General features: G+C 47.6%; 2 protein-coding genes across 6 annotated transcripts in view; one reads left to right on the top strand and one right to left on the bottom strand.

Moving 5' to 3' along the window:
- The window catches only part of Pik3ip1 (phosphoinositide-3-kinase interacting protein 1), a gene marked incomplete in the record, with an annotated part of 13,852 nt that extends 4,695 nt beyond the window's left edge, over nt 1-9,157 (top strand). Inside the window, 1 exon segment of the mRNA XM_013520330.1 lies at nt 7,439-9,157. Coding sequence (XP_013375784.1) covers nt 7,439-7,541 — 103 coding nt within the window.
- A 1,150-nt stretch (nt 9,158-10,307) lies between these two features.
- The window catches only part of Limk2 (LIM domain kinase 2), a 67,334-nt gene continuing 53,825 nt past the window's right edge, over nt 10,308-23,816 (bottom strand). For all 5 annotated transcript variants that reach the window (XM_005396302.2, XM_005396301.2, XM_013520329.1 and 2 more), the window contains 7 exons: nt 23,190-23,321; nt 22,921-22,977; nt 19,569-19,634; nt 17,753-17,927; nt 16,588-16,643; nt 14,696-14,853; nt 10,308-12,099 (listed from right to left, as the gene is read on the bottom strand). In XM_005396302.2, coding sequence (XP_005396359.1) covers nt 11,955-12,099; nt 14,696-14,853; nt 16,588-16,643; nt 17,753-17,927; nt 19,569-19,634; nt 22,921-22,977; nt 23,190-23,321 — 789 coding nt within the window. In that variant the 3' untranslated portion in view covers nt 10,308-11,954. The remainder of the gene's footprint in view (nt 12,100-14,695; nt 14,854-16,587; nt 16,644-17,752; nt 17,928-19,568; nt 19,635-22,920; nt 22,978-23,189; nt 23,322-23,816) is intronic.

Below are 23,816 nucleotides of genomic sequence, written 5' to 3'. Positions count from 1 at the left end.
AAATGACCAATGATGTTGAACATCTTTTCATATATTTACTTGCTGTTTCTTTTTCTTCATCTGAGAAATGCATGTTCATCTCAGATACCCTATTTTGGATTGGGTCTTTGAATTTGGGAGGTCTGATTTTTTTCAGTTCTTTATATGTTCTAGATACAAGTCTTTTTGTCTAACAGACAACTGGTTAAAAAATTTTCCTACTCTGTGGGTTGTCTTTTCACTCTTTTGATTTCTTTTGATGTGCAAAAGCTTTTTAATAAGATGAGGTCCCAGTTGTTGATTCTTTGAGTTATTTCCCGTGTGGTCTGGGTTTTGTTCATGAACTCTCTGCCTATGTCTTCAAGATTTCTACCTACTTTCTCTTTCAATAGATTTAGTGTTTCTGTTTTAATATTTAGATCTTTGATCCATTTTGACTTTAGCTTAGTGTTGTTATTCACTTTAAAGATGAGGAAGACTTTGTCAGAGATATGCCTTGTCCAATGTCATATTACCTAGGAGTGACAGAACTTGGATTAAAATCCAACTCTGTTGATATCAAATTCCTTGCTGTGTAATCCAAAATGCCACGTAAGTGAGTGGCACTGCAGAAATTGGATTGAATACTCAAGCAGGGACCTGGAGACTGAATTCCTTGTGTGAGTTATAATTTTTTTTTCACTAGAAAGTGTTCCCAGCCACTGTTTTTGTAGTTGGGACATAAATTTCTTCAGCCAAAAGCACTGGGGTCTCTCCTAGGATAGGAAGAAAAAGGTGAGTTGGAGAAGAGTCTGCTCCTCCTCCTCATACATGAGGAAGCAAAAGAGGCAACCTGGGAAACTCAGGAATCTGACCTGTGGCTGGGACAGCAAGAGGATTACAAATTTTGAAAGGTCTCCTGAGAGGCTATATAGGAAAGACTTTCAAAATCAGTGATGCATGCCAGATGTGGTGGCACCTGCCTGTAATCCCTCTGCTTAGCAGGCTGAGGCAGGAGTGTTACAAGTTCAAGGCCATCCTGCAATTTAGTGAGATCTTTTCTCAAAAGCAAAAAAGGGCTCAAAAAGCAATGCATGATGATAAGAATCACGGTCAGTTTTTACAGCACTGGCTGATTCTGGAAAAATATTTACCACTCTTGGGGAAAATTAGAGGATTTCACTTCCAGCGCTGAGGGTCTGTGATATTTTTCCTCTAGTCTGAGAAGACTTCCTATAATGAAAGTGACTGAGTCACTTTCTCCCAGTGGGGAGAGCCATTTCCGAGAGCCCGTAGCCCCAGTGGTTCACCCAGAATTATATAAATCTAGGGCAGTGGTGGTGAATCTATGGCAAGCATGCCGCAGCAGGCTGTCTGTTATCACTGGAAGCGCTAAAAGCTTTGCCATCACTGCTGTAGGGTGTCCATAGAAGTGCTCTAGTCAGCCTCCTGTTTTTGCATTTAAGAAAGAGGAAGTATTGGGTGATAATCACAGCAGTAGCAAACATTTGCCTTATGCCAGACATTGCTTCAAACACTTCGCATGCTCTAACACGCTTGTCACAATCACTCTTACGAGGTAAATGCTGTTATTATCCCAGATGAAGAAATGGAGGCAAGAGAAAGTACCTTGCTTGAGGTTATACTAATATTTGGTGGAAAGAAGTCCTACCCAGCCACTAATAGCTGTCTGTGGGACTCTGGGCAAATTACTTTCATTTCCTACTCCAGAGCGTTGCTATGGGGTTAAGGCATGAGTTCTGCTTAGCTCATAGTTTGTGGCACATAGTAAATAGTAAACAATAGCTGTTTTTCTCTTCTATAAAATGTAGATACTGGACTAGTATTCTCCAGGCCCATTCATCCTCTGATTTTTCTGTGATTGAGGAAGCAGAGGTGCAGAGAGGGGCAGTATTGACCTGGGAAGGAATCCTGACCTTCAGACTGAGGTTGTGGTCCACGGTGGGATGATTGAAACGGCAGGACAAAGGGAAACCAGAATTAAGAGGAAATGACGCAGTGCTCCCTCCACCCATACAATTCCTAGTCAGACCCAAACAATGTTGGTTGAGTGTGGCCCTTGAAATATTTCCTCCTTCCTTGGCAGCATTTGGCTGTCTTCCAATCTTTTGACAGTTCCCAGGTTAGCCAGATGCTTGAGCTGACTGACTGTTCTGAACTCCAAGCTCAACTGTGGTGCCGATGAGGAAACCATCCTTTTCCCTGGATTTGCTCTTCTAGGCTGTCTTGGGACTGTCCTATGGCCTAAGTTTACTTTCCTATAAACTCGGGGAAGATAGTAAGTCATGAGACTCCCTGTTACTAACCACAAGACCACACCTTTCCTTAGTAAACGTGCTTTGAGAACAGACCGTACAACAGGAAACCACATGTGGGCTAGAGACAGATTCTCAGCTCTCATCTCTCCCCACAGTTAGAGAACAGAGTGTCCTGGTAAGAGCTGTCAATTGTGTATTATAAACCTTGGTATCCTGGCTGTTAAATGGGAATATATTTCCCCCTACACCCACCCACCTGAGAAACCATTAAGTATTACATATATGCAGCTGGATATCAATCAGATAGTACTGACAATATCAGCCAACATTTAATTCATGTTTTCTTAATAAAGACCCTACTGTATGCTCTCCTGTGATGTTCTCATGTAAGCCTCATTACCATCCAAAAAGTACCGTTACAGTATTTTACAGTGAGAGGATGAGACCTAGAAGTTAAGTACCACGTCTAAGCCACATAGCTAAAAAAGATTATCAGTAGCTGGGCATAGTGGTGCAAGCCTTTAGTCTCGGCACTAATGGAGCCTGAGGCAGGATAATTACAAGTTTGAATTCAACCTGGCCAACTTAGTGACTTAGTGTCTGAAAAATAAGAAAAGGTTTTCAGCTTCTCCTGAAAGTCCATCTAGGTTCAGAAGCCTGATGTAAATTTGTTTTGAATTGCAAAGGCTATTTTGGAAATAGAAAGTATCTTTCCCCCAAATGGCTGGGTTTATTTATGAAAACCAAAACTACTACTTCTGGAACTGTTGCCAATTCTGAATGTGATACTAGACAAGTTATGGACCTTCTCTGGGCCTCAGTTTCCTCGCTGGTAAAATAGGGGCAGGCAGTTATATATCACGTTCATCTCAGCTCTAACGTCCTAAAAGGACTGTTGTGCTTGGTGGTGGCTAAAGACGAACTGGGTTCAAGTCCCAGCTATGCCATTTGCTTGAACAGACGATATAATCTCTCTGCATCTGCCTTCCCACCTCTGAAACAGATATCAAAATAGATACCACTTAGATTTGCTGTGAGGACAGAGTTCATACAGTGGGCTTTGGGCGTACAGTTGGTGTTCATAACCTGCTGCTTTGGGAAACTAGTCCTGAGCAGCAGGGCGGCACAGCACTTATACGACTAGGAAATTAGCAGTGGCTCAGACTTAATAATGGAACCAGCCTGAGTTGCCTGAAGGTCTATGGTGGCTCTGTAACCTTGGGGGAGGAAGTCAGAGGCAGCAGCTCCATCCATACCCGCTCTCTCTGGTGAGCCCAGCTCTCTCTCTTCAACCCAGAGCAGACAAGGTAATTATTGCCAGCCTTGAATTCTGACAGAGACCATGAAGCTAGGCCAGTGGACGGAGCTTTCCCTTGGCTAGGAATGGTGGACAGGCACCGGGCCCCCTTTCAGGGTCTTTGTCCTAGTAGTTTAGGCCAGGAGGTTCAGGTGACCAGTCTGTCACTGGGCATGTCCCTGTCTCTGTCCAATACAACATCTGCACTAGCTCCAAAAGGTGCTTTTATTTTCTGATAAAAAGGGGAAGGAAAAAGGGTAAGTCAACACCACTTCACCCCCTTGGGAGCGGAGCGGAGTCAGTGAATAAGCTTTTTGTTCTTAGCTTCTAGACCACAGCCTGGCTGCCTCCACCCTGAAGGCGGTGAGTGGGGGCTGGGCTGCTCAGCGGTCAGTGCAGTGGACCTGGCTGCCGCTCTCTGGTCTCCCAAGGGAGCTAGGGGCAGCCGTTCCATCCCCAGGACTCGCAGGCACCAACAGGCCTCTGGGGTGGAGTATGTTTGCGTGCTTTTAAATGGATGAGACTAATCCAGACTAGTCCTAGCATCTGCTTCCTTTACCCTCGGTTGCTCTTCCAGCCCTGCGCTGACGCATTAATATGAATTGATTGTTTTTCTCCTGAAGACTTGTGTATGATGCATCCTGACCATTATCAGCAGCTCAGCAGGCCACAGCCATATGCTTAGTAAAGGAGGTAACTGAGGAAAGCAGGGCTCTGGAGTCTGTTTTGTCATCTATAAAATAGGTAGGATATTATTTTATAAGGTTAGACATTTTGTTTTTGTTTTGTTTTGTTTTTTGCTATATAGTTGTGGCTGGGCTTGAACTATGTAGCCCAGGCTGGCCTTGGAACTTGCAGCAATCCTCCTGCCTCAGCCTCCTGAGTGCGGGGATTACAGGCGTGTGCCACCACGCCTGGCAAGGTTAGAGATTAAAAGATGGTGTATATATAAAATGCAAACATCTGTTCCAGTAGGAACAGATTGCTCGTAGCTCTTCTTATTCTGAACATGATAGAAAGGCTATTTCCTGCTACCCTGGTGGGTACTCAGGAAGTTATGAGTTCCTAGATTTCCCTCTAACTCCAGCAACTGAAATTTTGAAATTCGGATCATGGCCGAAGACCCTTACATACTTCTATCTCTTTTGTCAGTTGTCTTTTGATCTTCTGTTGGTTTGGAGGCTCCCTTACTACAATTAAATTCAGATCTTTCAAGCTTCTCCCTATATGGGCAGCCTTGAAAAAGCTTGCATCTTATTTTATTGAGGAGGTAGGTGTTTACTTCTGTGTGGCAGCATCCCATAACTGATGAACACTATCCAGTTATCCTCAGGATGTGAGCAGGAAGCACGTGGTCCAGAGGACCCTGTCTCTGGAATATCATGCACTTCCATTTCCCCACTGGGTGCTCTGGGAATTTTTCTGCTTCGGGAGTTAATGGCATCCAGTACAGAGGCTAATGAGAAGGACAGGCAGGAGCCTCAGCTTGCATGCTCACAAACTCAGTCACTCTCCCAGCCACCTAGGATGACTCAGGAGAATCAGCTTGCACATCTGCGTTTTGTGACCCTATAGTAAAAAATCTCTCATGTTAGGGATCTTACAGAATATCAGGGGCTCTGGAGATTATCATGGGCCGCTCTTTATTTTACAAATGATGAAATTAAGGCTCTTAGAGGAGCAGATTACACAAATAATACTTAACTTGGATGGTCAGTAAGAAAGTTTCCTGGGAAAACCAGATTAAGATAACTTTGCTTGATAAGTCAAGTCATATTCAGGGCAAATCATAATTACTTCCTATGAGGGTTTTTTTTTTTTTTTTTTTTTTTTTTGGTCTTTTTGAGACAGGGTCTCACTATGCAGTTCAGGCTGGCCGTGAACTCAGTTTGTAGCCCAGGCTGGCCTTGAACTCACAAGGATCCTCCTGCCTCAGCCTTCCAAGTGCTGGGATTGCAGGTGTATGCCATCAGGTGGGCTCTTCTGAGTTTTTCAATGCAGCAGTGTCAGTATTTTCAAAACGCTTTCACTTTCATTATCTTATTTTAAGGCAGTTAAAGAAATGAAAACTCAGAGAGGCTTTTTGCCCAGGATCACATAGCTAAAGTGAGCTGGTACTACGTACAAGTAAAGAGCACTGAATAATTTAAAGATGGTTCTGAAGCACCTGTGCACGCTTCCTCCTCCAGTCCCTCTTCCCCCAGTTCTTTCCCTGGTCCTTGAAAGCTTTTGTCACTGTACATCACATCATGATGTATGTGTAATCTGTGACTATGGCTATGTCCCCGATGAGGTATGAAGCAGACCCCTATGTTGTTTTACCAAGTCATGCATTAGCTGCTTGTTTCATGGATTTCCTCAGACAACTGAGCTCAAATTTCTGGCTTCCATGGATGCTGACCTAGGTCCCTGGATGCTGTACCTTCACCAGGTCCTATGGTTGGCTCTGGGAGTGTCACTGTCCAACAGGAAGGGCCTTCATGTGTGGCCAGGAAGGTTGCGTTTGAGTCCCTACCCCACCTACTTCTCAGATGACCCTGATCAGAACTTCTCTGAGCAGCAGTCAGGGCTCACAGACTTAGCTTTCAGCCCCACCATATTCTCGGAGCATTTTTAAACTTCCCTGGGCCATTTCATTTTTAAAAAGTGAGTCACTTAGTTTTTAGGGTTGAGCTGAGAATAAAGTGAGATAATGTGTTTCACATCCTTAGCATGGAGTGGGTATTCCACATGAGTAAAACAGAGTAACCCTGTGGTCTCAGTGGGTCGCTGAACACCATGAAAATTGAAAAGCATGTGACAAGTCTGAAGTTTGACCGTTCTTTTTGTTCCCTTTGACCAGAGAAGCTCTCAGTCCATTTTGGCCTCTGCATTGGTTGGGAAATTCATTTACATTTTGGGCTCACACACACAAGGGTTCTAGGATAAGAAGGCTGTCTTGCCGGATGTGGTAGCCTGCACCTTTAATCACAGAACTCTGGGAAGCTAAGGCGGAAGAATCACAAGTTTGAGCCCAGTTTGGGCAGTTTAGCAAGACCCTGTCTCAAAATAAAAATTAAAGCTGGGCGTGGCGGTGCATGCCTGTAAGCCTAGTACTCAGGAGGCTGAGGCAGGAGGATTGCCAAGAGTTTGAGGCCAGCTTGAGCTACACACTGAGTTAAGGGTGACCTGAACTATATAACAAGATCCTGTCTCAAAAAACAAACAAAAAAAAGGCTTGGGAGGGGCTGGGGATTTAGCTCAGTGGCACAGTGCCTGCCTGGCAAAGCTCGAGGTCGTGAGTTCGTTTCCTGGTACCGGGAAAAAAAAGGCTTGGGAAGCTGGGTGTGATGGTGCATGTCTGGGGGAGGCTGAGGCTGGAGGAGTGTAAATTTAAGCTCAGCCTGAGTTTAGCAAATTAGTGAGGCCCTGTCTCAGAAGAGGGGTGCAAAGGCCCTGGATTTAATCTCTCAGTCACACACACCACACACACACACACACACACACACACACACAGAGCTGTCTCATAGCACAAAGATCAAGTCAGTTTTCATGACCACTTTGTGGCTTAGGGACGAAGCTGGAATAGCTAGTTTTCTGGGTCTCTTAGATCTGTGGGCTAAAACAGCAAAACTATCTTTCCTCTACATTATCTCCATTGACCCCCAGTACTGCTGTGGGAGGCTTGTACTGCCGTCATTCCCACTTTACAGACCTGAGGGAAGCACTCCTGTAAGTTTAAGGCATTCTGACAAAATGGAAATCTAATACCTTGGACCTGTGTTAGTCCTGGCTCAGCCAGTGAGTCACTGTGATCAGGGTGAGTGGGTGCCCCCCTGCTGCTGTCTGGACTTCAGGGGTGCTATCTAATTGAGCAGAGTCATGCAGGAGACATAGCCTGAATACTTGCCTCTTTTCCTCCTAGGGGGAAGGACCTGAAAGAGCAGCATGAGCAGAAAGCGTGTGAGCAGCAAATCACTCTGTTCTTGTCTGCCTTTACCAACCCGAGCGAGATCACGGATGAGTAGACTGTCGTCGTCCACAGCAGCCAGACTCCTGTCGACCTTCAGGAGGGCAGCACACCCCTCATGGGCCAGGCTGGCACCCCTGGGGCCTGAGCTCTTTCAGTGGGCAGGAGCCCATGCAAAAACTGGTGCGGGACAGCCCACCTTCCTACAGCTGGGAGGACCTACATTTTGTTTTTCGGTTAACCCTCCCCCTCCCCCTCCGGGTAAATCCTCATGAAAGAAGTAGGCAGCACGGTGGGCTGAGGGCTGGGTAGGATGCTATCAGTGCTCCTAGTGCTCCTTCTCCATCCCTGGGAGCAGGATTTTGCTTGTGGATGGAGATAGTGGCACAGCTCCCACAGTGACGTTGCTGACAAGGTCTTCCAAATATTGCTTGTGTTCCTGGAACTGGACCAGGGATAGACAGGGAACTTCCTCAAGGCTCCTCTGTGCTTTACTATGATGGCCTCAGCCTATGCCTTTCCATTTTTTCTCCATGAGCTTGAGTGGCATATACTGTTATTCATAGTTAAGGTCAAGCAGGTCAAGAGATGGCACTGAAAAAAAATGTATATTTAGTTTTTAAGTATTAGGAGTGGCACTCCCTACTAACCTCTCAGAACCAGAAATGAGTTTGTACAAAGTCAGGACTTTGGGCAGAGAATGGGATCTAGGCTGGGGGTCTGCTGGGTGTGCTCCAGTTTGTTGGCAGTGTTGTGCCTTGACAACCGTGGGCTAGACCTGGGCCCAGGGACTCTTCCTGTTTTGTAGAGAAAGGAAGGGAAAAATTGCACTAAACATTCCATTTAGGAAGAGGGTAGAGAAGGATCTACTCCTGCCTTAGGCCTCAGGGACAGAGGTGGACCTGGGGTGCCCCAGACCATCTCTCTTCTGGGATGGGTGGTGACCTCTCCCCATTTTGCACAGGTAAGAGAGGAACCAGTTAACCCATGGGATTTATATACTGTGGGGCTCATTGAATTGATTCTAGGATAGCTTGCATACTGAGCTCAGAGGCAAGATAATAAAGCACTTCAGGACTTGCCCCTGCAGTGTACCCTGCTTGCAAGTGGCCCTGTGGTTTCCGGGCCAGCGTCTTCCTATGGGGCAGTGGGGCTAATGTCACAACCCCTAACTTACCATTGGAAGGGACCTTAAGGTTCTTCAAAACTTTTGGACACAGGAACCCAGAGAGGTAAAATGACTTGCCTAAGGTCATAGAACAAGCTACTGACATGGCCAGTAGGACAGTGCTCAGCTTCCTGACCTAGCAGTTCTTTCTCCTCAGCACTTGAAGCTCAGCAGGCCCTCCAGGCTCTGCCGTCACATTTGGAGGCCTCGGCAGTGTTCCCCGGCCAGAGATTCCTCGTGATAGTCCTTCCACTACCCAGTGTGGGCAGGGGATAAGTGGAGCCCATTCTGTTCAGGAGGGTGCTCCCTAAAGCCATTTGCTGAGGGAACCGAGGCTGCAGAGGGTCCCTTGGTGTTAGTGACTCTGGAGAAGAGAACATTATTGGTTTCTACTTTTCTATAAACATTTCTCTGTATACATGTTTTATATACCTCATTCTGACACCTGTGTATAAAGTACGGGAAATTGCTGTGCATTTGACTTATATAAAAACAAAACAAACCTCCATGTTACCAAGTTTTTGTGGGGTGCCAAGAACACCGCCCCCCATACCCTGGGAAAGCTCCTGGTTTATCTTTGTCAACATCTGCGCAGTGAGCTCTGGCCTTCTCTTCACTCACCCTGGCTCTACAAACGGAAGGCAACAGTAGAATGGCTGGAAACTGCAGCCTCTGCGTCCTGATTGTTGTCATCACCAGGACTCTTTCAGGTTGAAGCTATAGGAAGGGTAGGTCCCCCGAGAAGGGAGGTGGTCACTGCGAGTCCTTTCCCCTTCAGCATTTTTGCGAGGTAAGGAGAGCTGGAACGAGCACACAGATAGTCCTTGTCGGGCTGAGGGGGTGCTGGTAATGCTGTAGCAACCAAAGGAGGGATGCATATACAGAAGGGGATGGGTCCCTGGGCTGCCTGGAGCAGCCTCTGGCTGAGGAACGTCCCCATGGATGATTCCTAGGGCTGTAGAAGGAAAGCTACCAACGGGAGCATTTCTTAGATCTTTCAGCAGGACTCAGCCAATAAGCTGAAGGTATACCAGAGTGACCTCTGCCCATGTCCAAATACTGCTCTGCAGCTCTGCTGCAGTGGGTACCTCAGATTATGTTTCCTCAGGAACCAGATTCTATGCTTAAGTTAGATTCCTCAAGCTTTGTATTGTGCCTCGGACCCTACCAACCAGATAGCATCATCCTGCCCAATGTCAGTCTTCCAGAGTACCCCTCATGTGCAGAAACAAGAAACGGGCATTGTCTTCCCAAGCATGTCCTACACACAGGGTGGGCTGACCTGCATTCACTTTTCACCATTATGAAGGTGGCGTGCAGCTCTGTGGAGAGAATGCCAGAATCCCCCGTCTGTAGAAGTGCTCCTATGTTAGAGATGGGAGTGGAGGGCTCCTGAGGATTTGCCCACAGGCAGAAGTCAGGCGCAGTAGCTTTACGGAGCCCAGAAGACACAGAACTGGTCTACACAAAGGGTTGCCTCTGGTGGGATGTGTATGTTCTCTGAACAGGCTGACGACTGTTTACGGACAGGGATTAGATGGATACGTGAGAATTTCCTGCTGTGGCAGCTGTGTGTCCTGAACACGAAGGTGGCCAGCAGACCCTCCACATTTATCTCCCCGAGTCAGGCCCCAAGTCACTTTTTCACTCTCGGTATTGTCAGTTACGTTAACTGCTTAATTTATTTAGTCTGCCCAATGACCCAGCTCAGGGCCCCTATTCCCAGACTTGCTGGGGATAGCTGAAGCACAACCAGCCACATGATGCTGAACCATGCTGTTGCCGGGAGTCCACAATTCAACCTTTCAGCAAGCTTGCAACTCCACACGTGAGTATAGTCTACACAGCAAGCAAATTCTGGCCAGAGATGACATCCTATCCCACAACTCATCTGGTCTATGTACAACAGTTCACATATCACCCAATAGATATAACAACAAGATAATATTAACAGCAACCATTCTCCTGGATCACCCCCCATACAACCACCACTCATCGCATTTATATACCCCAAGCCCATTCCCGATTTGTTAAATATGTTGCAAGCTCACACTTAGGAGGAGGCAAATCTCGTGCTGTTGAGTCCTTGGAAGTCTGGAAACCAAGGTGGAGTGGGTGCCCCCTGGGCTTTCCAGTGCCCATGGCCCTGGAATATGGCTCAGGAAGTTGTAGCCAGAAGCTATGAGCTGGGCCAGCCGACAAGGGAAGGTCGAGGGTAGAAGTTAGATGGCCCAGCTCAGGGGATGGCTCTCTCAGCATTTCAGCTCTGGGACTCTGCAACCACCTCTTCCCAATCTAAACTGCTCTCCAGAGCAGGCAGGCTGAGGCTAAGCAGTGGCTGAGGTCAAGGGATTGCAGAAAACTCTCTTCTCTTTCCTCAGACCCCGGACCGTGACAAGCCACACTGTACTCCAGAGCCCATCTAGCTCTAGGCAAAATGTCTTGGGCTTTTGACTGAGGAGACCATCGAGTGATAGCATCGAGAGGACACGGGCTTTCTATAGGGTAGAGCTTCCCAGCCTCCAGCCTCTTACTGTGCTACGACTGCTTGTTGAGATAGAGGATGTCACTCGGAAGTTCTCAGCCAGTCTCCAGTAGTATAGTTTGAGAACATGAGATGGAAGCTCCCCTTCACATTGATGTGGTCCCTAGGCTGGCTAAAGTCACCCACTAGCAAGTGATCAGAAACCAGTCCTTTCCCTGACTCCTGGCCAGTTCCACCGTACACTGACTAAGGGACTCTTCAAAACCGACTCCCTCCCTCTGCTCCAGGGAGGGCAGGACCTGGAGTGGAAGAGGGGAACATCATTGTCATTTTGCATCCTTCAAGTGCCACCTGGCCACCAGTCTTTTTCATGGTCGTACTCCCACTTGAAGTCCTCTTGCACACAACTGGACCAGAGGCTTCAGAGCCCACAGGGAGCTTCACCCTGGATCCTGCTCAGCAGATCTAGGTCCTGTGTAGTGTAAGCATAAGCCTCCAAGGATCCACAACCAGGGAGTTCCCAAGTGGTCCCAAGTAACAGATTCTTCCTAGCCTAGAGTCCAGGCTTTCTTTTTTTTTTAAATCTTCACAGCTTTCAGGCGAGTGTTGGATTTTCAGACAGCAACCAGGCCCCAAAACCTGTGGAGATATGTTTCCCTGGTGCTGCGCCCGCTCGCCTCCTGAGGAGGTAGTAGAGATGGCTTGTTCTGCCTCTCAACAAGCCACCGATCCACAGGAAACCTGGACGGCCCTGGGATGGGGCGCAGAGGGGGCAACGTTGGCTGTAGAACGCCCCCCTGCAGGGGGCTGGGCCAGGGTTAGGGGGGCGAGTCCCGGGTCAAGCCATACTGCACGCTCACAGTGTGGTCCAGCTCCTCCAGCTCTGCAGGCAGTGGGATGCCTAGCTCTCCCAGGTACAAAGAGAGCGCCTCAAAGGAGTCCTCCAGTTTTGAGAAGGTTGGTCTGGAAGGGAAAGGGGTAGATCAGAGGCAGGTGGAATAGGAGCATGTCCATCGTGGGGCATGGAAGGAATCCATTTGACTGGTGGGCAAACCCTCTTTGTGCCTCTGTGGGAAATGGGCTTAATATAATGTTACTGCTGCTTCACAGTAGAGAGGGAACGATCAAAGATAATGCTGTGAGAAGCCTGGACTGGTTGGAGGTGACAGCTTTAAAAGATGTAGTTGAGTGTGGTGGCGCTGACCTGTAATCCCATAATCCCAGCACTTGGGAGGCTGAGGTAGATCACCGTGAGTTTGTTGCTTGCCTGGGCTATATAATAAGCTCAAGGCCAACCTGAGCTACACAGTGAGATCTTATCTCAAAAAAAAAAAAAAGTCCAAGAGAAGAGTCTCTCCTATATTTTAGAGAAAAAGTGGAAAGTCAAGGTGTCAAAATGGAATTGGGCATTGTATTTGTCTAAGAAAACTTATTTTTGCAGTGCTGGGGATTGGACCCAGAGCTTCATGCATGCCAGCCCTAGCCCCTAAGTGCCATTTTAAAGACTCTTTCCAGTTCTGAGACTTGCTGTTTCTACACCAATGGATCTGCCCAGGAAAGAGCATTTCACAGACTAAGTTCTTCTCGAAGAGAAAAATGCCAACCAAACAAAAACCCAAACACAGGCCTTGAAGAGCTACGGAAATGGCATGACTGACCTGGATATCTCAGGCTTGTTCCTCTTCTCCCCATTCTTGCTTAAAGGTCATGCTATCTTGGTGAGGCCTATTCTGACTGTAGCATTTAAAATTACAAGGATTTCCAAAGGGCTACTTCAGAACTGAAATTTGCTGGTGAGAATCTTGATCTTGTTTTTTACAGGCCAGAAGACTACAATCCTTTAGTAATACCAGTCGAAGAGTTTAAGGAAAAACTGAAACTGTATAGTATTTGTTTGCTAACTGCACCCCTCCTTTTGAGACAAGGTCTCGCTATATAGTTCAGGCTGGTCTTGAACTCACGATGTAGCCCAGGCCAGCCTCAAACTCACGTCCATCCTTCCGCCCCAGCCTCCCAAGTATGGGGATTACAGGATGTGTACCACCCACCACACTCGGCCCTTCTTTTTTTTTCTTTGTATCCACACTCTTTTTAATCCCTTTTCAGTCATTCTAAATGTCTGTGTACAATCAGAAACAATATATTAAGTGCCTGTTACGGGTAGGCACTGTTCTAAGTGCTTGGGTTATAACAGTGAACAAAATAAAGGTGCCTGACCTTGTAGAACTTGCATTCTAGCAAAGAGAGTTGGGGCTGGGGATACAGCTCAGTGGTGAGCACTTGCCTAATAAGGAGAGTTCATAAACAATAAAATAAACCATGTTGAGTATTAGAAGGTGACATGCTGTGGAACAAAGCAAAGAGGACTGTTTAGGGCACAGGTTTTTTTTGGTAGTGCTGGGGATCAAACTCAGGGCCTTAGCCATGCTAGGCAACTGCTCTACCACTGGGCTGTATTTCTTGCACCAGACCTGTGATTTCTCTCTCTTTTTCTGAGGCACAGTCTCACTATGTAGTTCAGGCTGGCCTCAAACTCCTGATCATCCTCCTGCCTCTCAGCCTCTTGAATGCTGGGATTACAGGCATGTGCCATCACACCTGCCTAAGCTCTGTGATTTCTGATAGCAGAAAAAACCCACAAAAAAATTCTAGTTTCCTAACGCATAAAATGGAAAAGATGAAGGGGTGATTTTGGTAATACTGAAATCTGTCAGTTAAGAAGAATAAAGGCCATTGAAAGCATTTTTTAAAAAAATGAGCTAAATGCATAAAGTTGCTCACTGTAGTTAATACCTGCTGGAAAAACCTGAATGTATCTCCATTATATAGATCATAATACGTTTAAAGCCTCTTATAAGAATTTCATGTTGTCAACGAAATAATAAAGGCTAAGTAGTAAAATGGAAAATGCAGGGAAAAAATGTGAAACATTTATTTACTATGAAAAAATGTATGCATTGTACTTGCCTTGTAAGGAAAGCTGACAAACAGAATAAACGATATTAAATATTAGAAGGTGACATACATGCTAGATAACTGTTCTTTTGAGCCACATCCACACCCCAAATTTTCTCCTTCTTCTTTAGACAGAATCTCACTATAGGGCTGGGGGTATAGCTCAGTAGCACAAGCACCTGCCTGGCAAGTGCAAGGTCCTGAGTTCAATTCCCCGTACCAAAAAAATAAAAGAAGAAAAAAAAAAGGCTCACTATATAGTGCAGACTGGCTTCAACCTCATGGTGATCCTCCTGCCTTGGGTTCCTGAGTGCTGGGATTACAGGCATGTGCCACCACACCTGGCCCCAAATTTTCTTCTTTTAAACTTTATTTTAGTGAGTATGTATTTGTGTCCTATACAGTTTACTTGCTACTATGCTTTCATCTCCCTCCCCTCAAACCTGGCATATCAGAGTTGTCAGGTGGCTTCAATGTTTGATACTACATTCTTGAGCTCCAGGCTTCTGCTATCCTTATGCCTAGGAAGAGCTTATGGATGGCTTAATGCTGGGGCGAGCATCCCAGGACCCTGTGAGCTGGGAGGAACAGGTGAGATACTGACCTGCTCTCAGGCTCCAGTCTGCAGCAGATAGCGGCTAGGGGAAAGAAGGCTGGGGGGCAGTCTGTAGGGACAAATTTCTCCCAGAAGAGCTTCACGTTGAGGCCAAAATCCAGTGTACGGGGCAGGCAATCAGGATCTGCATACACTTGTCCAATGATCTATAGGTGAGAAGATGGCTGGTTAGGAAGGACTACAGAGGCCACAGGTGCATGACACGGGACGGGGATGCTGGTGTGCGGACAGAAGGATGTTGTTATGATTTACATCTAAAATGTCTCCTAGAAGTCTCATGTTTGGAGGTGGACCTGGTTGGAGGAGGTGGGTCCCTGGGCATATGACTTGGAAGGGTGTATTCTCATCTCTGGCTCCTCTCTTTTCTCTCTGCTCTGGAACACCGTGATATGAGTAGCTTTCCTCCACCAGGCCCTTCCACGATGCTATTTCTTTCTTTTTTTTTCTCCAGTACCGGGAGTCGAACTCACGACCTTGCGCCACAATGCTGTTTCTACCTTGGAGTCTACTGACCATGGACTGAATCTACTCAAACTGTGAGTCATCTCCTCCTATAAATTGCAGGTGTCAGATATTTTGTTCCGGAGACAAAAAAGCTGACCAATACAGATATGCAGAAGAGAAAGTGGTAAAAACCTAGAGTAGATAGATAACTGTCCCTCATCCGTGTATTTCCAAATCTTGCTAACCCTCTTGACTGAGAGTCTGGTTAGTGAGGAGGGTTTAGAAGAACCCTCACGAGGGGAGAAAGGGGACATAAAAAGAATTAAGACGTGTTACATGCATGTACTAACTCCCCACTATGAAGGTAATCATTATATACTGTAAACACGTACTAATAAAAATAAAAATTAAGAAAAGGAGAAAACAGAATAATAAAACTTTATATCTCTAAGAAAAAAAAAAATTAAGGAAAAAAAAAGAGGCTTCATTTCAGCAGAAGCACCATTTTCCAACTGATGGTGGTAGACTGGCAGCTTCCACCCATTCTAGCCTTCCCTGCCTATGGTGATATCATCTGTCAGAGTCGAGACAGTCAGGCAAGGACTTCGGTTTGATTCATGTCTGAAAACACTTTGGCACCTGCTTAATGCTCTGTATACATTAGCTGCTCAATTCATATCTATTAAATGAAACAATTAAAACAACTTTTGTCATTATTCTAATCATCCCTTCTCTCTCACAATTTTGTACTGGAGAATTACAGAAGCGTCTGAATGTATGTGTTCAGCTTTTTTTTTTTTTTCTTTTTAACGTGTTCAGCTTTGAGCTATACTGAGCAATGCTGCCATCTGACTGCTAAGCTACTTTCCATTACTTGCCCTGTACCTCAAGGTACCTAGCATGGGGCCAGAACTTCCTAGGATCATTACTCCACTTGCTGGATTCAGGGTAGGGGGACCACCAGGGCCTGTGGAAGGAGAACAGAGGGGGAACTGGGAAGGGCTAATTTATTGTAAGAGCTCAACGGACAGTACTATGCCTTTCCTACTGAAATTCTCAATCTCGCCTGCTTCCCACTGACCATGTGACTAAGAGCTAGCCATTGCCCCTTTCTGGATTTTTTTTCTTTTCTTTAACCAGGAATTGAACTCACGACCTCACGCTTGCCAGGCAGGCGCTTGCACCACTGAGCTATATCCCTGGCCCCTACTGCCTCTTTCTGAACCTGGTTTTTTTTTTTTACCTGAAAGAAAACTTGCTCAGTTGTCGTTATGGAACCAGCAAGACTCAATGTGGCATATATTATAAGTGGTAGAACATTTTGCCTGTGTTCATTTTATGGCAAGTTATTCTTTCCTCGGAGGAGAATGAGCTCTGAGGCAGGGCCAAGCTGGTACGGCTGCTGCGTCAGGAATAGCCTTGGTGCTAGAACTCACCTCACAGAGAACGATCCCAAAAGAGAAGACATCCACTGTCTCATCGTAGCTCTTTCCTTAGGGAACAGAGGAGAGCAGGCTGTTAAATTTACAGGCCTTATGTGCTCTGTACTAGGCTAGGGTCAAGCCAAGCCATAGCCAAGGACTGGGGCTAAAGCAGTTCTGCAGGGATGCCCCAAAGGCTGATCAGAATGACTCCACTTGAAAATCTCCTCAAGCCGGTTGTGGGGTGGAACATGCCTATCAATCCCAGCATTCAAGAGGCTGAGGCAGGAGGATTGCCATGCGTCTGAGGCCAGCCTGGGCTACAGAGTGAGTTCAAGGCCAGCCTGAACTGCATAGTGAGACCCTGTCTCAAAAAAAAAAAATCTCTCCTCAATTCTGGCTGGCCTGACTCAGAGAACTGCACAGTACAGTAGAAAATAACTGTACATATAGGTTCATCCAGGCTGTCATTAGCCAGCTGCCTGCTTTTGAGTAAGCGAAGGAATTTCCCTGGGCCTTATGCTCTGTAAAGGATTGTATCACACTACTTCTAAGGCCGCACGATGCTGCGTTTCAAGAATGCCAGTCAGAACAACTAGCTGATTTGAGCATTATCCGCTAGGGGGCAGCACAACTCAGGCCTCAGCCTGGAGAGGGAAAAGCCACAGTGGGGGCAAACTTACAGCACGGGTGCCACAGAGGGTTGTTGATTATCACTGAAAACTCTAAAAGATTCCCCATCACTGAGGGGTGATGAATAATTTGAGTTCTCACCCTCTAGGCAAAAGAGCTGGTCAGACCTCAGCCTATGCCCAGCATGGCACACTGCTCAGTTACCAACACTAAACTCAGGGAAGATGGAGTTTACGAGGACCAGCCTCACCAGGGCTAAAAAAATCATCCAGCTGGGCATGGTGGCGCACACCTGTAGTCCCCGCACTTGGGAGGCTGAGGCAGGAGGACTGCTGTGAGTTCGAGGCCAGCCTAGGCTACATAATTACTTCGAGGCTAGCCTGGACTACATAGTGACACATCTCAAACAGACAAACAAATCCAGCCCTTAGCTCTGGGTATCTAGTTCTACACTTCACAAGGCTCGCCAGGAGCTTCCAGGGCTTGGCTACAAGATGTGGCCTCCGTGTTCCCTCTGGGTCATTCCCTCTGGGGCTTCAGGACTCACCATTCAGCATTTCAGGAGCCATCCAGTAGGGGTTTCCTACTACCGTATACCGCTTCTTGCGGTCACTCTTGCGCAAGGTGCGTTTCTTAGTGGTGGCCTTCTCCACTGAGGGTCTTTTCCTCTCTTCCACTATGAGCCGGGACAGCCCAAAGTCTGCCACCACCACAGTCTTGTCCTGGGGAGATAAGGGCCCAGTCAGGACCAGGTGAGGATGTTCTCAAACCTGGTTCTCTAACCTGAAGGGTAAGCGTATAGGCAAGAGAAGCCACCAAGAAGGGGAACGAAGTACACAGCAAAGGAGAGTCTCAGCAGAAAACTCTGCCAGCTTTCCAACCAGACACGGCTGGCATTTGCGCTTCTATCAGTCTGGTGTCCGCGCCACTGCCCAAGACGGGTTTTACAGCAGAGCCAGCGGAGCCCGGGAGTGGTAGGGCTCTGGAACCCGGAGGGTGGAACTCCAAGGCAGACAGGGGATTTTTTGGCTTTCCTTTGCTCTGCCTGGTTCCGGCAAAGATGTGTTGTTGCTAGGACCGGGATAAGAGAAAGAGACAAGGTAGAGGCAGTCAGTGTGGGGGGTGAGGGGAGATAAACTCTTGGGATAGCTACAGGGCAGTCATGTGAAAAGGGATTAAGATTGTTTGGTATAGGTCCAGCGGGCAGGACCACAGCCAGCTTGATGGGACATCCAAGAAGCCAGGTTGCAAGTCAACAGGAGAAACACTGTAACAACCGCAAAGGGGTGGTGGGAGCAACCATGGCCCCAAACTAGTCACTGTAAATTAACTAGCTCTGGTGGCCTCAGGCTGATGTTTTAAGGTGCCAATGCTGTCAAACAGGATGAGCAATTAGCTGCTTTACAGGACTATTATGGAGTAAAACCAGATAAAGTGACAGGGCCCTAAGTACAATGAGCAACTTCTGAGGTCCTTTCCATGTGTATTCGGGGGGCTGGGACTGTGGGATTAAATTCAGGGGTGCTCCAGCACTGAACACCTCTAGCCCTTTTTAAAAAGCTTTTTGTCTCTTTTTTTTCTTTCTTTCCTTTCTTTTTTTCTTTCTGTCTCTCTTTTCTTTCTTTCTCTCCCTCTCTCCCTTCTTTCCTTCCTTTCTGTGAGACAGGGTTTCACTATGTACTCCTTTTTTTTTTTGTCTTTTTGAGACAGGGGCTCCCTATGCAGTTCAGGCTGGCCTTGAGCTCACTTTGTAGCCCAGGCTGGTCTCAAACTTGAAACGATCCTCCTGCCTCAGCCTCCTGAGTGCTGGGATTATAGGCATGTGCCACCACACCCAGCTACTATGTAGTTCAAGCTGGCCTTGAACTCACTATGTGGGCTCAACCTCCTGAGTGCTATGCTTATAGGTGTGCGTCACCACACCTGACTACCTCCAGCCCTTTTAAAATTTTGAGACAGGGTCTTGTTAAGTTGTCCAGGCAGGATTCAAATTTGCTGTCCTCCTACCTGAGCCTTCCTGAGTTCCAGGATTACAGGTGTGTAATAGCACTGTATTCTGACCCCAGGGCCTCACGGTAGGCAAGTGCTTTACCAGTGAGTTACATCCTTAGCCCTAAAGTCCCTTCTAATCAAATGATTTCAAAACTGCTGCTGACAGGAGGTGAAATTGTATCTGCATGTGTCTGGGAGCTTTCAGAAGACAAGGGAAGTCACTGGAGGCAGCAGGAAGGGCATGGTGGGAGCCCCTAGGCAACATCCCTGGCCTGAAGCCACAGGGGACAGTCAGCTTCCTCTAGGACAAAGAAGCTAGGAGGGCCGGTGGCGCCGGGATCCCAGGCGAGGCTCGGAGCAGAGGGACATACCAACTTGATGAGGCAGTTGTGAGAATTCAGATCCCGGTGGATGATGCACATGGAGTGCAAATAGGCCTGGAACAGAAGCATGACGCAAAGGGTCAGTAAATCAGTCGGACTTTAATTCCAGAGTTGGGGGTACTGGAATCTGCTCTGCTCCCAGGCCATGGCCCTTTAGAACCCAACTTGGACAGTGTGGCTGGGCGCCCCCTGTAGCCAATATTTTGTCTCAACACCAACAGAAAGCCAAAGGCAACTTGGGCTCCCCTCCTTCCCTGCTCCCGATCCCCGCCCATCCTTTTGATCACTAATCACCAGCCCAGGGCTGGCTTAGCCCCACTGTTCCCGTCTCAAGGCTCCAACGCCAACGGCCCCAGGCTGGTGCAGCCCCCTCCACCTTACCCGTTTCACTTAGATCAACACCACCTGAAGTGAAAGCCCTCAGATGTGCTGTTCCTCTTCCTCCCCTCCCCCCGCAAGCTACGTCTCTGCTACCCTGGATCTTGCCTCGTGTGATGCGGCAAAAGAGACCTCCTTCCTGGTCCAACTAGCTCGTGTTCTGGACATTTACCTCCCTGAAGACTCCATCCTCCTCATTCTCTATTCTAACCCCTCCCTCTTGTCACTCCAGTGTTTCTAAAGAAGTTTCTGTTGGCGTTTCCCCTCTCCAGGCCTCCACTTCTGGCTCCTGTAACTCTGGGGAGCCACTTCCTCGTTCCTTACCTTTCTCTGAAAATATGGAAGGAGTCATGTCCCACTCTCCAGCTCCTACCCCTCTGGAGATGCTCACGCGCCACGGCTGACACGCCCATGGAGCTCTTGCATCTCTGTAGCTCAGGACCTGGCTGCCTGCAGATCCCTTCCTCCGGGCTACCCACATCTCTCCCAAGCTTCCTGTTCATGAGACCTTTGTGTGTCTGGTTTTTCTTTCCAGTCTCCTCAGTGTCAGCCCTTCTCAGAGTCATCTTTTCACAAGTTAACCTCTACCAATCATGTGGATGCCTCTGTGTCCGCAGCTCTGGCTGTGCCTTCTTGGTACACAGCTAGGTGAGTCCCCAAGCTGCTGCTTCCAGCCAGTTTCCCGCCCAAGACATGCTGGAAGGTTCTGTTAACAATCAGCCTTGGCGTGTGCCAATCCTAGCTCTTCTCAAACCTGTTCCCTGACCATCACTGGTAAATGGCACCATCGTTCTGAGTTCCTTAAGCTACCCTGCTCCTTCCTGTAACTCTAGTTCCCTAACTCTCAACTGGGACTCCATCCCGCCTCCCAGTCTCCTATCCCCACCACTGCCCCAGTTTAGAAATCTGAAATATTTCATTGGCCTCTCCGGCCAGTTCTCCCTGCTTGTGACTCTCCCATCTCCCTTCCAACCTACTGGCCGCCCCAGACTCACCTCAAAAAAATTTACATAATGACTCTGCTTTTACCTTTCCAAGTGCAGTTTCCCTGAGAGTTAGAAAAAGCAAAATGTGGCATAGTCTCTGGGGCTCACACGGCCTTCTCTGGCCAGCTGTACCCTCCCTGGCAGAGCAAAGAATAGAAGTGAAGAAGCAACTGCCCCCTCTCCACCCTTCTTGTTTATCCCCTTTTGTTTTAACTTGAGTGTTTCTGAATAATAAATGCAAAATTAGGTTTGGGTATAAAAAGCTAGATGACCAGCCCAGTGTAGGGCCTGTTTTGTTCTAGGAGACCTGGGCCAGAAAGGACAAGAATTACCCACTGTCAGTAGAGATGCTGTGACAGTAGCAAACTATGGTCTTAAACATATAAACTGAAGACTTTCCATGGGAATATAAAATATGAGAGTAAATCCAGTGAATTACTTTCTAAATCCCAAGAGTCCATAATCTGCACCCAAGATGTCTTTCTGTTACTTGAGTTTTTTCAGGTCATCTGGACAAGGAGTCTTAAGGAGATTCTTTTTTTTTTCTTTTTGTCTTTTTGAGACAGGGTCTCACTATACAGTTCATGCTGGTCTTGAGCTCATTTTTGTAGCCCAGGGTGGCCTCGAACTTGAAACAAGCCTCCGGAGTGCTGGGATTATAGGAGTGCGCCACCATACCCGGCTTGGAGCTCTAAAAGAGCTTTCCGTTTTTTTTAAAAGCATTAAGAAATTATGCTTCAAGGGTTTCAAACCCTGATGTTACAGGCAAGGCTTTGTTTGTACAGAATACAAAGCACTCTATTTCTTCTAATAGCTCGGGAAGAGAAGCCACTACACCAAATCGTGTTCCTGAAGCATTTCCGGGTAGTGGGACGTGGCTTGCTTGATCCTTGCTGAACACTGAACAGGAGTGATAAGCTTCATGTCTTGCACTTCTGGCATTCTGCTTATTCTAGGCATTGAGATCTGTAACCTGATACCAGGATGTGTCCTGCCTTGGTTATTTGGGGCGTTGCTGGAACCTGGGCCCTCTCTTCTGGAGGAAGACAGGACTCTCCAGATTCCATCTTCTTGGCCAGCTCTTCCTTCGGTCTGATATTCATTGTAGCAACTAAAGAGTCAGAGGCAGTTCCTTCTGTAGTTCTGTTCTGATCTTGCAAAATATTTAGAACAACTTCCAAGCTACTGTTCCAGACTATTTCTGTTCCATTGTACACCGACCCCATGTGAGAAGCAGTAGGTAAAATCTCAGGTGTGGGGATCAGACTGCCTAGCTGAGTACCCAAATGTGTTCCTTTTAGCCTCAGCTTTTATCTGGAGACAAGGGTTGTTGTGAAGAATAAACATGTTCGTGTGTGTTAATCCCTCACCTTGGTGCTTGGTATACAGACAGCTTAGTAACTGGCAGCTACTCTAATTACTAGGATTGGATTCTCTCCTCCCAGGTTTTGACCGTGATCATCACCTAAACTCTGGGGCCTCTCTGCCAACAGGAACTTTTATCTAATTCTGACTCATTTTTCAGGGCTCATCTAGAATTCATTCCTTCCCTCTCTGATTTCCTAGGCTGTGAGATGCTCTGCCCGCTCCAAGGGCCCTCAGCACCCGAACACCTCAGTGATACCAGGGTCAGACCACCTCACATGACAGTTCGCCTCTTCAGTTTGCCCTTAAAGATTTGGAATCCTGGGGCTGGGGATTTAGCTCAGCAGCACAGCGCCTGCCTGGCAAGCGCAAGGTCGTGAGTTCGATTCCTGGTACTGGAAAAAAAAAAAAATTTGGAATCCTTTGGGAACCGGGTGGTGGCTGAAAGCAGGGGTTTGGGAACAACTTCAACAGCACAGAGAGAAAAGGTTAATAGCTGCCGAACGGCTCAGCCACATAAGCTGCCCAGGATGGGGTGTCTACCTTCTGGTGCGCCCCTCAATCACACCTCTCCCTACTCTTGTGTTGGTAGGGCTGTTGGTAAAACTCACCATTCCAGAAGCGATGCCTTTGGCAAACCTGACCTTCTGCTGCCAAGGGAATGGGTCCTGCAGGGTGGAGGAATGCATATCAGAGGCTGTGGTCCAGGGCCCACGGATCAGCACAGCAAACCCTCCCTGTCTCTACCAGTTCCACCCAGCATGGTCTTCTGGGGTCAAGGCAAGGCCCCTATAGCCTCCAAGGCTCCAAGACAGTAGCAGCACATGTGACTCTTTGGCAGTCTTCTAAGGCTCTTGGTGACTGTGGGCTCTATGCTCACCACACTGCGCAGAAAGTCCTTCAGCGTGCCCCCTTCAATGTACTCCGTCAGCAGGTTCAGCTTCTTGTCCTTGTACAGCACACCAATGAACTTGAGCACATTGGGATGGTCCAGGCTGCGCATCACCTTCACCTGGGGTTGGGGGAAGCCAAAGCGGTTGGCAGTTAATGTCACACCAAGTCCTCCACGGCCCCTCCCTCCAGGGATTGGCCTGATGAGTGTTAGCTGCCTCTCCAACCTCCTCCTACCTTGCATGATGTAGTTGGGCACCAGCATCAGGAAGAGAACGCTACTACCCAGATGGGACGGCTTCACAGGCCTCACCCCAAGGATCCTGCCTTTCTAGGAACTGCTCTGGGGAACAGGAGTGGGAGGGCCCGAGAGTAAAACAAAGGTGGAGGAGGGCCCCTGGACCAGTGTTCCCAACTGTAGCACTCCATGAAGCAATGTGAGAAGGGTGGTGAAAACTGTAGATGCTCAAGGAGTATCAGTTCTCTGGGGACCCCACGGCAGGCTCTCCTCAGGATTCCCAGGAGGCAATTATCACACCGAGTTATACTAAACTGCTCTGCTTTCCTGTGCATCACCCTCACGGCCTGAGAGCTCCTCTGACCCACATCTCATTTG

The sequence above is a fragment of the Chinchilla lanigera genome, unplaced genomic scaffold (assembly GCF_000276665.1).
Source record: "Chinchilla lanigera isolate Chin_1 unplaced genomic scaffold, ChiLan1.0 scaffold00054, whole genome shotgun sequence".
Taxonomy (NCBI): Eukaryota; Metazoa; Chordata; class Mammalia; order Rodentia; family Chinchillidae; genus Chinchilla; species Chinchilla lanigera.
This window is presented reverse-complemented; position numbering and strand designations above follow the sequence as displayed.